Raw genomic sequence first — 15,331 nt, 5'->3', positions numbered from 1 at the left:
TTTGGTTTAATTGTGACATTCAGAGATGAGCTTAGGGGACCAGCTGAGGGAGAACATTTCACTCCTCACACCCAGTAAGTGAATCCTTTTCTCTCTTAAAGTGCTCTTTAAAACTGAACTTGAAGCAGCTCCTGCACTGACTGATGAGTCAGTGTGTACATTTATAAGAGACGTGTGTGTGGGGGGTAGACCCAGCAGCCTGCAGGTGGTGTATCGGGTCAAGATTCAACACCTGCTGAGAATGACTGAGGAATCAGGCTGGGTTTTCTTCATTGGAATAAGAACTAGCGTTACTTTTCTTATTTATCCAATCTTTTGAATTGTCAGTAACCTGTTTGCAGGTAAAGATCACGTGGCAGTATATTACAGCTTCTCTTTGTATCCCTCTTGTTTTTAACCTACTGACAGTGTTGCTCCATGATCCTCTATAGTCCAACTAAACTAAACCAAACTAGTATTAAATACATGTATTAAAACAGAAAGTAAGCAAGAAACATGACATGAGGTTGAACACTCACCTCCACCTTATATAAACGTGTGTAATGGATCTGAGTCCAGGTGAAGCACCTCTGTACTGCATGGATGTGTGTTTTGCTGTGAACTGTGTGAGCTCTGCTCTCTTCCCTGTATGTCAGTGACCCACTGCTGCAGCATGGAGACGTGAGAAAACAGCGCTGAGTTCATGAATCCAGGAACTTTTTTTTTTTTTTGCGCTGTTTTCTCTTCTTTTAATCACGAACGCTCATGAACTTTAGCTCGTCTACATATTTGATCAGAAGTAATGGCAACTCCTGCGTTTTTCCTGCTGCTCTGCGGTCTGCGCGTCTCTCTGGCGGTTGATTGGGAGTTTGTGGACACAAATTTTACCTACCTCGGTGATGCAATCGACTACAAGGATCCATGTAAAGCTGGTACAGTGCATTTTTACCTCCTCTGCCAATTTATTGATTTTTTTCCCTCCATAATCACCGTGAGATCGGCTGAAAAAAACGCCTGAAACCTTTTAAAGTTAATTGTAGCTCTCAGTGACGTTGACGTGAAGGCAGTAGAGAATGTAGCCTTAATTGCAAGTTAATGCAAATATTTACATGCAAAAAGTAACCTCCTTATTTTTGTTTTATTGTTAACTAACAGTTGACTAATTGTTAATGGCTCAAAAACATAACAGGATTGTAGATGCATTACCACACACTAAACCACACTCCACCACCAGTAACAGTCATGTGTTGTTAGTTTTATTTAAGTCAAAAAATCTGAGCAGCAAAAAAAATTCACAATCTGTGTTTCAAAGTTGTAGTGGAGCAGGAGTGTAAAATGGGAATACTGAAGCAATTAAAGAACAAGTAGCTCATATTTGTAGGCCTGCTAATGTTTATAATGTTCAGCTTCAGCAAACAGCACTAACCTGAAGACACTGTTTCCTTGACACTAGACAGACCAGTGCAGTTATCACTGTTACAGGCAGATCACACTGATGCAGACCAGATCCAGTTTTAACAGACATGATGTTGACATCATGTACATGCAAGGAGATCATGTTACTGCAGAGTCGCAGTCAAACTTGTACTTTCTTCATACGTAACTGTGTCTGGAGGAGATGTTTGGAGCACTATATTCATTTCTTTCCATGTGAACCTGTTTAATCTTGGTTTAATAAGTAAAACAAATATATTGTAGCCTTGGTTGGGACAAATCTCCTTTGTTCATCTGCTCTCAAGTGATTTACAAGTTTTTAGCAATAGTGGAAAAAGTAGCGATACCACACTATAAAAATATCACATGCAGTGAAATGTGCTCCAAGTAAAGTATTCATCAGGCGACAGACTGGCCCCTTTTATCAAGTTATACTATTAAATTATCATTACTAATTCATTATGGTAACAGTTTAGTTGGTTATTTTAATTGTTGTGTAGTTTTAGATAGTTCTCCAGCAATGCATCATATTTTATGAGCTTATATGTTTTGTATGTAAATTATTGATCTTCATGGTAACTAGTCACTACAGCTGTTAAATAAATGCAGTGGAGTAAAAAGTACAAGAATAAAGCAGCTTAAAACGGAAGTAGTACAGCACTTGAGTAAATGTAGTTTGTGACATTTCACTGCAGGTTTTCAAGTGAAGGATGTAGAGTATGTTTAAAGAAAGTCAGGTTTAACATGTTGGTAAAATAATAATAGTCTAATCTGAAAAAGAAAACACTCAGTCAAACACACTGTACTACAGATATGCAGATATGCAGGGTACTGATAATGAATGAAATCTGCATTATGAATAAGAAAGTCAAATGGTAAATCATTGTCAGGAAACTGAGTGTGTCTGATCGGTTGAATCCGTCCGCCTTGACTTTGTAACGAGCCTTCTCCGGTGAAAAAAGAAAATACAACACTTTTTTTCTCCATCATCTACCATACTAAACAGTTAATTTGGTTATTAGGGGGCCTCCAGCTGGTTGGGGTTCCTTTTTCACTTGTGACTTCTGAAACTTCTAAAACACACCGTTCTTCTCCTCTGAGGCAGTTGCCTGGAGACTGGAGGTCATTGAGGCCATGCCAGCGCCGTCCTTGGCTGGGCGCCGGTGAAATCCCTCTGGCTTCAGGGCATGGGGTGCACACTGCAGGGGTGACAGTCATTTACAGTCACCCTTTGCATGAGTGAATTCACTTCAAAGGCCGACACAGGGCCCGCTATGTCTTTTCATTTCGACTTTCAAAGGCTGTTACATCGCGCAGCTAAATGAGGAATTTAATGGAAAAGACTAGTGAGCTGCTCTGCTGGACTCGTGCAATATGAGATTCTGATTTGGGCCAAGATGTATGTCTTAAATGAAACAAAATGTCAATCCCATAGAGGGAGAGGCAAGTTTCAGAAAGAATATTTTGAGGCAAGAGGGATCATCAAGATGCACATTAAAGAATGTGAAATTAGCTGTTGAGATTCTTATGTCTTGTGAGGAAAAAAAATGTATTGACTTTGTATTTCAGGACAGAAGTTGAGGGTTTTCCCATTCATTTCAACACAGTCTGTTGGAGCCAGCACTCCAACTTCTGTCCAACTTTCTGTCACAGTTAGTCATCCCTGCTTTTGGCGTGTTTAATTTCTTATGATTGCTCATAATTGCACTTCCTTTTCTCCAGATTCTCTGCTGCTCAGGTTAAATTATCTATAATCTAAAAAGAAACATCTTTGTCAGCCACGCAAACTATTAAGTTGCAACTCTTCACAGCTTTCACTTTTGGTGCTCAGTCCGTGTGTGTGTGTGTGTGTGTGTGTGTGTGTGTGTGTGTGTGTGTGTGTGTGTGTGTGTGTCAAAGGGCAAAATCAGCTGTTGATTCTGTTGTTGTGATCATTTTCATTAACATCGCAATCCTGGCTGTCATTTTACGCTGCTGTAGAAAAGGTTTAGGATGATGTCCATGTCACTTAGTAAAACATGATCAGGAACTACTTTGGGCCTCGTACAAGAGGTGAGGTTAATGTTTGGGAACTCCGTGCTGCTGAACACACAAAACGAACATACAGTGTTCCTGAAATGCACAGTGGATAATCTCGGTCTTGCTGGTTGGTCAAAAGGGAATGACTTTATAGGACAACAAATTTCCTGTCATGACGGTTTGATAGGTACAGAAATATATAGTAAAGCTGTTAAATGATCCCTTACTTCACCTTATCAGGCACGTAAAGGTCTTTGCGCCGATGTTCATGACTTCACTCGCAGGTTAATCAGTTGCTGAACATTTAAGCAGTTTGCTGCAGGAAAGATGCCACAGAAACACAAAGCAAATTTCAAGGTTTTATTGTAGTATCTTGAATAATGTATGAATGTCTGCATATGTCTGGTTATTGACCAAGGCCAATGGTCTAAATTGAAAATGAAGCTTAGTAAAGAAATGGGACATGCTTTATAGACAGCATCTGGAGGCCATTCATAAAAAAGCTCCTGTGACAACAGAGCAGCCATTGTACAAAATGCTGATTTGTATGTCACCACATTGTTTGTAGGTGTTCAGCAACACTGCAAAGCCCAGCAGCACGGTGTGATCACAGTCCTGTAAAGTATCCAGTGCACATCTTCACCTTTCAAAATGAAAGAGCAGCCGCACCACATGGTGCAGACTGTATTCAGGAGCTGTGTTAGCTGATCAAACAGACACACAACACCACTTTGCTTTCTTGCCATGAATTAGATGAGAGGATTGATACTACTCTTATATCTGTCCATTAAGCCACAGCCGGGATACAGTTATCTTAAGTTAGCATAAAACTGGAAAGAGGGAAACTGCTTGCCTGGCTGTGTCCAAAGGTTTAAAAATAGTCTCTAAAATGGACTATTTACTCCTCTGTAAAACCACAGCATGTTGTTTTTACACTCATACTAATGTGTAATGCTGTAATGAGTGAGCTTTGGAGCTGCTATTAGGCAGATTTTGTTACCTTTGGACAGAGCAAGACTAGCTTCCCCCACCTGTTTCTAATCTTTATGCTAAATTAAGCTAACTAGTACTATTTAGCACGTAGGAATCTAGTCATTAACATTCATCTTGAGTTTATTGTTTTATTTTTAACATAATTTCAGCTTTATATATCTACTGTTTCCTTGTGTGTTCATCTGCCTGCCCCAGCTGCTTTTTTGGGAGATATTGCTCTGGATGAAGACGACCTCCGCATGTTTAAAGAGGCCCACAGCATTGATGATGAACAGCACACTGTCCAGACCAACCAAACGGACTCCGGTATCAAAGCAATCTATGAATATTCTGTGTAATTTCATCCTTTTTTTTTTAGATTAAATAAAGAGATGACAGTCAATGCAGATTTCCCATTCACTCGTTGCAGTGAACAGGTCCACCTCCAGTGAGGGTGTCAGGAGTAAAAGAGCTGCAGACAAACTCCATCGTCTAAAGAGAGCGGCCACCTCCAGACCTGAGCGAGTGTGGCCAGATGGCATCATACCGTATGCGATCAGTGGGAATTTTAGTGGTGAGTGCTGAATGAGAACAATAAATCCTTCAACTGTTTTTACACAGGAGTTGTCAGCTATACTGTGCAGCCAACCTGTGTTTGTTGGCATGTGTGGTTTTGACATCCTGAAGCTGTCATACTGTAAGTCAGAGTTTCCTTTCAGGCAGTCAACGAGCCATTTTCCGTCAGGCGATGCGTCACTGGGAGAAACACACTTGTGTAACATTCACCGAGAGGACAACTGAAGAAAGCTACATTGTTTTCACCTACCGGCCATGTGGGTGAGTTGGGAGCTCACTAACAATCTTCAAATATATATATATACTGTATACATAGGTCCATGCATGTTTGCCTGTTTTAGCCCCTTCACTACACTACAAATCAAATATACTTTACATTACAGCTATCCATATTGCAAACCATGCTGATGTGTTTTAGAAACTTAAATGGATTTTTTTGTACTGTCATGGGTATTAGTTGGTTTCCATTAATTTCTGTACAATGTGAAACTCAATTATCAGACTCTACAAGCTTTTTTGCGTTCAGACTTCATTCCTTCCAGCTCCACAGAGCCTTTTAGCATCTTTTAGCTCATTGTTTTGTTTTTCCAGCCCACAACTTGTTTTGGTTCAATCTCATTAGCATAATTTCCAGCAGCAGTAGGCAGCTGTTTAGAGCAACAACAACAACAACAACAACAACAACAACAACAACAACAACAACAACAACAAAAGCACTAAAAACCTAGTGCATCCTGCCCACAGCACTTAAAGATAGATCAAATTAGTGACTAAGTGGTAAACACAGTGTTGGTGGAGAGCAAAACAGAACCAAAGGTAGAGTGAATATTGCACTTAGATTCATAAGGTGGCCAGAAACATGACCAATAATCAGTTTTCCATCCATCCTAATGGATATATACCTATACCTATACCTGATTATTTTCTGATAATGTAGCAAGCACACAAACTAATTTCAGTGAAGTCAGTGAAGTAACAATTAAAACGTACTGAAATAAACAGAAAGCAAAGCTGCCTGGAGCTGTAGGAAAATAACCTCCAAGAATCTCACTGTGCATAACCTGCAATCAAAAATGATTTGTAGTGAAAGAGCTTGAACTTGCAAACACACCTTTAATATTAACAAGCAGCAAAGAGTGAGTGTTTGTTCTGCAGGTGCTTCAGGGTTTGGACCTGAACAGTGTCGCCCCCTGCAGGTGTTGCTCCTACGTGGGGAGGAGAGGTGGCGGCCCTCAGGCCATCTCCATAGGGAAGAACTGCGACAAGTTTGGCATTGTGGTACATGAACTCGGCCATGTGATCGGCTTCTGGCATGAACACACACGTCCGGACCGTGACGAGCATGTAAGCATCATCAGAGACAACATCCAGCCAGGTACTGTTACTGCATGTGTGCTGACGCGAATAAGTGTGAATGGACGCGTGTGTGCTCACTGACCCTCCAGATGTTTTTCTTTGCATTTAGTCCAGTGACTGTCTGTATGTGAATAGGACAGGAGTATAACTTCCTGAAGATGGAACCAGGCGAGGTCGACTCTCTCGGGGAAGTCTACGACTTTGGCAGCATCATGCATTATGCAAGGAATACATTTTCCAGGTTTGTTATCCTTCACATTTTTTCTATCCTAAAGTTTAGCTTTGTGTTGAAGGGACTGTGAGGAGTTCACCGCTTTTATTGCCCACTTGTGAGTTTCCTGAGAATGCACGCTTTATTTTTAGCTCTACCCTGGCTCACATTAAGAGGCCATTAAACAGCTCCACTGGGGCAATTACTGGAAAAATACCTTGCTCAATAGCCTAATTGCTCAGCACTGGTGATTCACTCTGTCCACTCCATCTGTATATTTGAACTGACAACATACAGTGCACCAGCCTGCATCTCTAACTAGGCCATTATTACGACTGCCATTGCTTCTGACATCTCCTGCATTTCTGAGGTCTTGAATTTGAAATGACCACTTATTCCACTGATAAGAGTTCTGACTTCTGACAGTGCAGTGTTTACAGTCATTTGGAGAAGCCGACATCGAATCCAGTCACAACCATATGAAAAAAAATCTCCCTAACTGTCACTAATATCATGCTGGATTATCAACTGAGCTACTGCACTGACCTGGTGTTTGTCCCTTTATTCAGCTCTGCTAAACAAGCTCCATAGGAAACCTCTGGGATTTGGTTCTTTATTGTCATAGAAATGGTTTCACACTAGTCTCCTTTTCATTTCTGTCTCGTGCATGTTGTTGCCCCGTTGCTTTTCTCTCTGCTTTGGTGTTTTTACCTCCATCACCGCTCTGCTGGTCTGGGTCATGGAGGAAAGCCAAGCTAAATAAAGGCCTGGCAGTTCAGGCTTTGTTGAACAATTTGGGCTGGAGTGGCCTTTTTCTCTGGCATTCAGGAGTGGGCTCCACTGAGCCGGCTGGCACCGGCAAAAGGCCCCATTCAGAGCGCTCTGTTTGCACATGCCTGTCATTCATGGGTGCATCACCATGGGAACTGAGCAAGAGTGAGCTCCAAACCCAGTGAGAGATTATCAGAATCAATAAAGTATCAAGGTGCTGAACAGGAGTCGGGTCTGAAAAATTCAGTTGAAAACCACATTTTGCTGCACATCAGTGAGGTTAGGCTTCATCAGACTTTTCTCTGCTAGAATCAGTTTTTGAATCGTATGCTTTGATCTTCTCTGAGAAACGAACTGCTCATGTTTTTTGATTTGTCTGAATCAGAGGAATCTTCTTAGACACAATCTTGCCTCGTTACGATGTCAATGGAGCCAGGCCACCTATTGGACAGAGGACCAGGCTTAGCAAAGGGGACATTGCACAAGCCCGCAAACTCTACAAATGTGCAAGTAAGATACATTGATACAAGATACATCTAATGATCACAGCTGTAAAATGGCATCATACCTTGATTTTTAGACTTTTTTCATTTTCAAAGCCAATTATATTTTTGCCTATTGACTGAATGTGCACCAACTAAAGCTAAACCTTCTATATGCCAAAGAGGAAAAACAAAAAGTTCAAAAACTCTTCTTTGTTCTGGGATTTGAGTGTTATTTTTCTGATGGTTATTGTAGTGTAGCCCTGTTGGTGTGATGGTGTGTTGTTGTGACAGAGTGTGGGGACAGTCTGCAGGAGAGCGCTGGAAATTTCTCTTCTCCTGGTTTCCCCAACGGGTACTCAGCGTACGCTCACTGTGTCTGGAGGATTTCTGTCACCCCTGGAGAGAAGGTGAAGTTAAAGAAGTTAAAGCACCACTTCAGTAAAGGGTGGAGAAAAAATACTGAATGACCAAAATTACTGTATGAATACCTCGCCTATCTGAAGTCACTCATACAGTCTGAATTTGACAATAACATTTCATCTAAGTTAAGGACAATCAGAAAACGAACCAACATGACAAAGGAAATATCATCCCTTGATCCTGCAGTGCACTACATTTATTGTTAATCAGGTTATTGTGAAAATAGATTGTTTGTAATCATTTATCTGAATCATATCATCCAGGTGCATAACTAAATGTATCTTCTTACAGATTGTTTCCTTTCTCAAACCTTAGTGTCATTTGCTCGATATTTTCCATCTTATTTTGATGTATAACTTTATAACACTGCAGAAATTTACATGCAAATAACACGTAATAATTAAAATGACGGTTTCAAAACATCTGTTTGACACAGTACAAGACAATTAATTACCTCCCTGAATTATTCAGTAATCAGTATGTGGTTGGTTCAATGTCAGAACATTTCTTGATGCCGTAGTTACTCACTTGTACCCACCCAACCTCCGTCTGTCTCTTCATGCCTGTGTTTCACTGTGTCTCTCACAGATTGTGCTGAACTTTACTTCCATGGACCTCTTCAGGAGTCACTTGTGTTGGTACGACCACGTGGAGGTCCGAGATGGGTTCTGGAGAAAAGCTCCACTGAAAGGTCTTTAACCTTGATTAACAATAGTCCCCCTTCTCCCTCTGAGTGTCATCCAGAAACCTGTCATCAACCTGATACAGTTTCATAAATGCAGTACCTGGTGCTGTGAAGTACTCACTGACGGTGTCATTATTTCCTTATGCACTTTGGCAGGCCGTTTTTGTGGAGACACACTTCCAGATCCAATCATCTCTACTGACAGTCAGCTGTGGATTGAATTCAGAAGCAGCAGCAGCTGGGTGGGCAAAGGCTTTTCAGCGGTTTATGAAGGTACGTCATCTGTGGCGCTCACTTCATGTGAATCATCAGCCATTTGCTGCAGGTTTTTCCAGGTTTTACATTCGATTTCACTGTATAATGTGAAAAACTGAAGGTAGAAATAGAGGAAGCAAGTCTCTGGATGAAACAAAACGCCATTAATCTCAATTGTCACCTCCTGTGCAGCCATCTGTGGGGGAGAAGTGAAGCGGGACAGCGGCCAGATCCAGTCTCCCAATTACCCAGATGACTACCAGTCCAATAAAGAGTGTGTGTGGAAGATCACAGTAGCAGAGGGTTACGATGTTGGCCTCTCGTTTCAGTCGTTTGAGGTAAAATCATCTTTATTATTACTGTTCAAACAAGAACGATGCTTCACAAAATATCAAGCACTGCAACTGATGTTTGAACGTTCAGTATGATCCATGTTATTGTCTTATGTTAAAGCAATTATATTTGTATAACCTTTAACTTAGTCCTCTGCTGTAATGTCTCTTTGTGAACTTCACTGTCGTTGCTTTGACTGCAGATTGAGAGACATGACAGCTGTGCCTACGACTATGTGGAGGTGAGGGATGGCAGTTCGGAGAGCAGCCCGCTGCTCGGCCATTTCTGTGGCTACGACAAGCCGGACGACATCAAAAGCAGCTCCAACCAGCTCTGGCTGAAGTTTGTATCTGACGGATCAGTCAACAAAGCTGGGTTTGCAGCCAACTTTTTTAAAGGTAGGTAGGTTGTTTTAGTTGCCAGTGATGAGACAGATTTATTAATTTTTTTTTACACGTGGCAGATGATGCTTCTGTTTAGCACAGAAAACTAATTCTGTCGATTTTTCTTTTGCCAGAGATGGACGAGTGCTCCAAACCTGACAATGGCCACTGCGAGCAGCGCTGTCTGAACACGCTGGGCAGCTACAGGTGTGCCTGCGACCCTGGATATGAGCTGGCAGCTGACAGACGCAGCTGTGAGAGTGAGTGCAGAGCACAACTCCACGCACAGACATGACACTCAGACCCAACATTATGTAGAGTGCTATCATTTCAAAATATGATGCAAAGCCTGCAAGCTAGTGGAAGCGTCAGCTGGAGTCCGCTGCTGCCCTCATGTGGTAAACTCCTCTGACGGCAACACATACTCATTGTGCACTTTTCAGTGCTCTGCTCACTCATGCTGCTTGCCTGCTGCCACACTTTTCACCTGAAAGCTGTTAGTCACTACTACTGCTGCCAACACTACGGCAGCTGTTCATATAGCCCCCCAGCATCCGCCTGGATGCTGTAACACTCCCTTCCCCTTGGAGAGAAGTTATTATCATCACTCCCCACTCCCTGCTGTGTGTTTTCTTGTAGGGAGTGATTAGGTTTGAGCCGAGCCGAGACGTCAAATATCAGGACTGTACATACTCTACATTAAAGTAGTGATCCATTCCACATGAGGGGGCTGGCTGAAGTCGAAACATACCTCTCTGTCAGACGGGCCTGAGGACTGCAGCTGGGAGGCATCGACTTAGACAATAAAGTCAAAAAACATTTTTCATCATTCATCAGGATAGATGAATACCGAAAGTTACACATGGCATTTTATGTGTTGCATTAATGCACGTCTCAACTGCTTCCAGTACAAATGTTTGTAATGAACACACAGATGTTTTAAGAGAGTCATGTGATGTCTTTCACCCAGTGTAAGCTCGATTCTCTGGTAGTTTCCTCTCTTACCACAAGAGGGCACCGCTCCCTTACTACTGCTTCTCTAGGAGCTTTGACAGTCACTTGATTCATATATAAAATAGGAATTACATTTTTTCTCCAGCAGAATTTTGTGTGTCCCCTGATGTTACCTTTTCATTAAAAGGCTGTAATTATTGTTTAATTCCAGTACTACTACTTTCTTATTACAATGATCTTACATGGTTTATTTCATGACTTCATTACTTTGTCTAACAGCCTGTAATTTGACAGGTAGTTTGAAGCTGAAGGGTTAAAGAAAAGGTTAAAGAAATCACAAATTCACACATGGGTCTTGTAATTTATGTAATGCATGTGTTTGTCTTTCACGCATCTACCACTAAAATCAGTGCTTTCTCCCACCAGCAGCTGCCTGTGGTGGGTTCATCACCAAGCTGAATGGTTCACTCACCACCCCCGGCTGGCCCAAAGAATACCCACCGAACAAGAACTGTGTGTGGCAGCTGGTGGCACCCATTCAGTATCGCATCACTCTGGTGTTCGATGTGTTTGAGACTGAAGGGAATGATGTGAGTTTCACAATCTCAAAGATTTGTTTGTGATGTTTTTTCTGTTGACTGGTAATACAGTCTTTCTGCAGAGGTTTTATTAGATAACTTGCTAAAAATCGTGACAGTTTCACAATCCAGTTCTTCTTTTGTCCTTTGTAGTAAGTAAAATCTTCTAGTGTTTACCATCAGGTGTGTAAATATGATTATGTGGAGGTACGCAGTGGGTTGAGTTCAGACTCAAAGCTTCATGGGAAGTTCTGTGGAGCAGAGAAACCCGAGGTCATCACCTCCCAACACAACAACATGAGGATTGAGTTCAAGTCGGACAACACCGTGTCCAAGAGGGGCTTCAAGGCTCACTTCTTCTCCGGTAAGTCTTAAAGGGTCAAATTAAAGAGTCAAATATTTAGGAAGTATCGAGGAAGGAAATATTGAGTGTTATGTAACACAGACTAATGTCCAGATCTTGTCCAGTAAGAAGGACAAAACCATCACCCCACTGCAAGAACAATGCAGGCAGCTGTCTCTAGTTTCTGCCACAAGGATGAAAGCAGTGTAATTTGTACTTTATGGGAAGGTTAGATTGAATTTTGCACAACCTAAAAGATTGGTAGTATGCTTAATGTTCAATTCAAATTAATTTCCTGTCTACATTCACATTTATAATCACATAGTAGTATCATCATAGTATATGCTCTGTGCTGGTTAAATTAATATAATAATTTATATAATAATTATATTAATAGTTAATATTTCTGGTTCAATAAATTTCCCAAATGTTTGATTTTTCACACATCCACACTCGTATGGATATATCTGGTATCTTTTGCACTCCATTTCAGCCTTCCATCCACAGCACTTTTAAACTCTTTCTAAAATCTTCTTTGTTGTGCGGACAGGATAAACTGCTCTTTTCAAGAATACTGAGGAATACTGAGGAATACTGAGGAATACCCAGGAGGTGTTTTGCTGAAATATGATCGGGGGGTTGTTGGTGTGTCATACAGCAGATTTCTTCCTTCTTGAAGAATACAGAAAAACCTTTGTGTCTGCAGTCAGCAGCAGATCCTAAAATGTCTAAAATGTTAACTCAATATGTTCTGCAAGTTTTCTGCAGCCTATTGTGACAGATTCACATGTTGCTGTGCCAAGGAATTCTGAATTAAAATTACTTAAATGTCAACAGATATAGATGAGTGCTCCAAAGACAATGGAGGCTGCCAGCATGAGTGTGTGAACACCTTCGGAAGCTACAGCTGTCAGTGTCGCAGCGGCTTCATGCTGCATGATAATAAGCACGACTGCAAGGAAGGTACAGTATGTGTCTCTGCTGTCCCTCATCTGCGTGATTTAAAGGGTCAGTTCGCCCAGATTACAAACAGAAAATGACGAAATTGTGAGAATCAGCTGACCCCAGCTGGGGCCTTCTGGGGCTGGGTATAAAGCCATTAGGGGATGGAAGGAGGGGCAGAGAGTCCTTGCTATCTCTCATGTGGCCACATGTTGATTGACATGATAGATTGACTTGTGAATAATTCCACAACGCCACAGACCTCACCGTGGAAGGTCGTCGTAGGAAATACTTATAGACACTTTTAGTCTTAGTCCCCAAAATGTTTGAGTGTGGAAAGCTTTTGCTTTACTTTTATTTTGCTGTTCTGTTTACGATGCCTTTTCCAAGGTAAATGCCTCAGAGGGAGTGATGTGAGCACTCAGTGATGCAACTTCATTGTTTTCTTCTGGTGTGTTGTGTTTTTTTCAGCCGGCTGTGATTATGTTGTAAACAGTGTGTCAGGGGTCATCAGCAGCCCCAACTGGCCTGACAGATATCCCAGCAAGAAGGCCTGCACCTGGTCTCTGTCCACAACCCCGGGCCATCGAATCAAACTTGTGTGTTAATGGGTGATTTTTTTTCATTTATACATTGTGTTTTGGTCCAAAGTGAAGACTTTAAAAGCAGTCAGCGACTTATGGTTATTCATAGCTTTTTAAAATGAATTTCAGGTGTTCAATGAGATCGACATGGAGGCTCATCTGGAGTGTGCTTACGACCACCTGGAGCTCTACGACGGGCGAGACGTCCGTGCACAGAGCCTGGGGCGCTTCTGTGGCACCAAGAAGCCTTCTCCAGTCGTTTCTAGCGGCAACAAAATGTTCCTGCGTTTCTTCTCGGACAACTCAGTGCAGAAAAGAGGCTTCGAGGTTTCACACAGAGCAGGTGGGCAAAGCAGCTGAAAGGTTACTGTTCTGCTCCTAAAGGAGTCTGGAGATGTATTAAAACGGTTCTTTGGAGAAAGAATAGAACTACAACTATGGGTTTGTTTTCTGTTGTGTTTAGAAAACTGCATTCTTTCCTCACTTTTACGAGTTCCTCTTTTTGACCCTTTCATTTTGTGGTTGTGAATTCCCAGAATGTGGAGGAAGCCTTAAAGCCGAGGTCAAGACAAAAGATCTGTACTCTCATGCACAGTTCGGAGATAACAACTACCCTGGTGGCTCTGACTGTCTGTGGGTGGTCACTGCTGAGAAAGGTTACGGAGTGGAGATCGTCTTCCAAGTGTTTGAGATTGAGGAGGAGGCAGACTGCGGGTACGATTACGTGGAGCTGTACGATGGCGCTGACATCAAGTCTCCGAGGCTGGGGCGATATTGTGGATCTGGGGTGAGGCTAAAAATATCAGGCCTGTGTACTAAATGCTGCTTAGACAAACTTTTGCTTCAAAAAACAATCTCTTTTTTGTTCTGTATCTTGCTCCTTTTCCTCAGGCTCCAGAGGAGGTCTTCTCGGCCGGAGACGCCATCGTTTTAAAGTTTCACTCAGATGACAGCATCAATAAAAAAGGCTTTCATGTGCACTACACAAGCACAAAGTTCCAGGACACGTTACATGCAAGCAAGTGACTCTTACCCCAAACCTAAATGGAGACTTCCCCCCCTAACATTTGGTTGTACACACCCTTCTCCAGACGAGGAGTGAATGCATGGATTGATACCACAAACACCAACACTCATACTTTACGTTCACATCTGCTAAAAAGAGTGAAGCCATGCAGAAATGTGACATCTTTGCTCTTCCTCATTATAGAGCTATATAGGACGAAAGGCAAGGATTAGTTTGAAGTGATTATTATTTTGAGTAAATTCAGTCACACCACTTGTAATGAGCTGATTACATCATAACACTGTGCTAAGATATAAAATGTATATATTGTGATATAGTTTGCCTTGTTTTTTTAATCATGATTTCAACTGTGTCACTTTTTACTGTCTGAGGTTGAAAAGCTTGATCACTTCTAATGAATGTAATGCACTTTGCTGTATTATATCACAAATGCATATAATGATAATAATTATGGAAGAAAACATAATGTCAAAGATGAATTGTTTAATATTATTTTCCGACCTGCCTTTGCTTTACTTTAGTTTTTGAATTTCCATTAACATTCCCTCACAGTATATTTTCTGATGCCTTTTTTCCCTGGCATTTTTTTTATATTTTTATTTTAAACTATCATGTTTTCATGTGTTTTCTTCTGACTGATGTTTCTGTGCATCAAATTCTCATGCGACACACGGTACTACACCATGACAACCGATGGAATTAGCACCTCATTCATCAATATATTGAATATTTTTCCTTCACATCTACAGTGCATTGACTCTAAAGAGCAACTGAACTCCAGATGAAAATCTTACTTTGGGTTGTCCCAGAGGTTTAATTTCTTTACTTGCTGCTGTGATGGGATGTAGAGGTGGACTCCAGGGTTTGTCAGTGCATGATGACATCACTGTTGGGTGTGGTTACAGGTGCAAGAGACCACACTTATGACACACCTAGCCGCACCCATCAGTGGTGGTGGTGGGTGTGGTCAAGGGAGCAACTTTAAACTTTAACCTAGAAAGGACTGGCTGCTTTTCAGCCTGGT

At 41.6% G+C, this 15,331-nt stretch overlaps 1 protein-coding gene across 1 annotated transcript; it reads left to right on the top strand.

Moving 5' to 3' along the window:
• Window positions 1–781: 781 nt before the first annotated feature.
• LOC111234202 (bone morphogenetic protein 1-like) lies at window positions 782–14,644 on the top strand. The gene is made up of 20 exons (XM_022762165.1): window positions 782–911; window positions 4,621–4,731; window positions 4,835–4,978; window positions 5,124–5,241; window positions 6,177–6,355; window positions 6,472–6,577; window positions 7,704–7,828; window positions 8,095–8,210; window positions 8,812–8,914; window positions 9,065–9,181; window positions 9,356–9,501; window positions 9,699–9,894; window positions 10,014–10,139; window positions 11,260–11,423; window positions 11,595–11,775; window positions 12,592–12,717; window positions 13,168–13,295; window positions 13,410–13,623; window positions 13,817–14,067; window positions 14,172–14,644. The coding sequence occupies exons 1-20, from the start codon at window positions 782–784 to the stop codon at window positions 14,304–14,306; spliced, it is 2,916 nt and encodes a 971-aa protein (XP_022617886.1). The 3' UTR covers window positions 14,307–14,644.
• Window positions 14,645–15,331: the final 687 nt, after the last annotated feature.

Source organism: Seriola dumerili, unplaced genomic scaffold, assembly GCF_002260705.1.
Source record: "Seriola dumerili isolate Sdu_G_001 unplaced genomic scaffold, Sdu_1.0 BDQW01000442.1, whole genome shotgun sequence".
NCBI lineage: Eukaryota > Metazoa > Chordata > Actinopteri > Carangiformes > Carangidae > Seriola > Seriola dumerili.
This window is presented reverse-complemented; position numbering and strand designations above follow the sequence as displayed.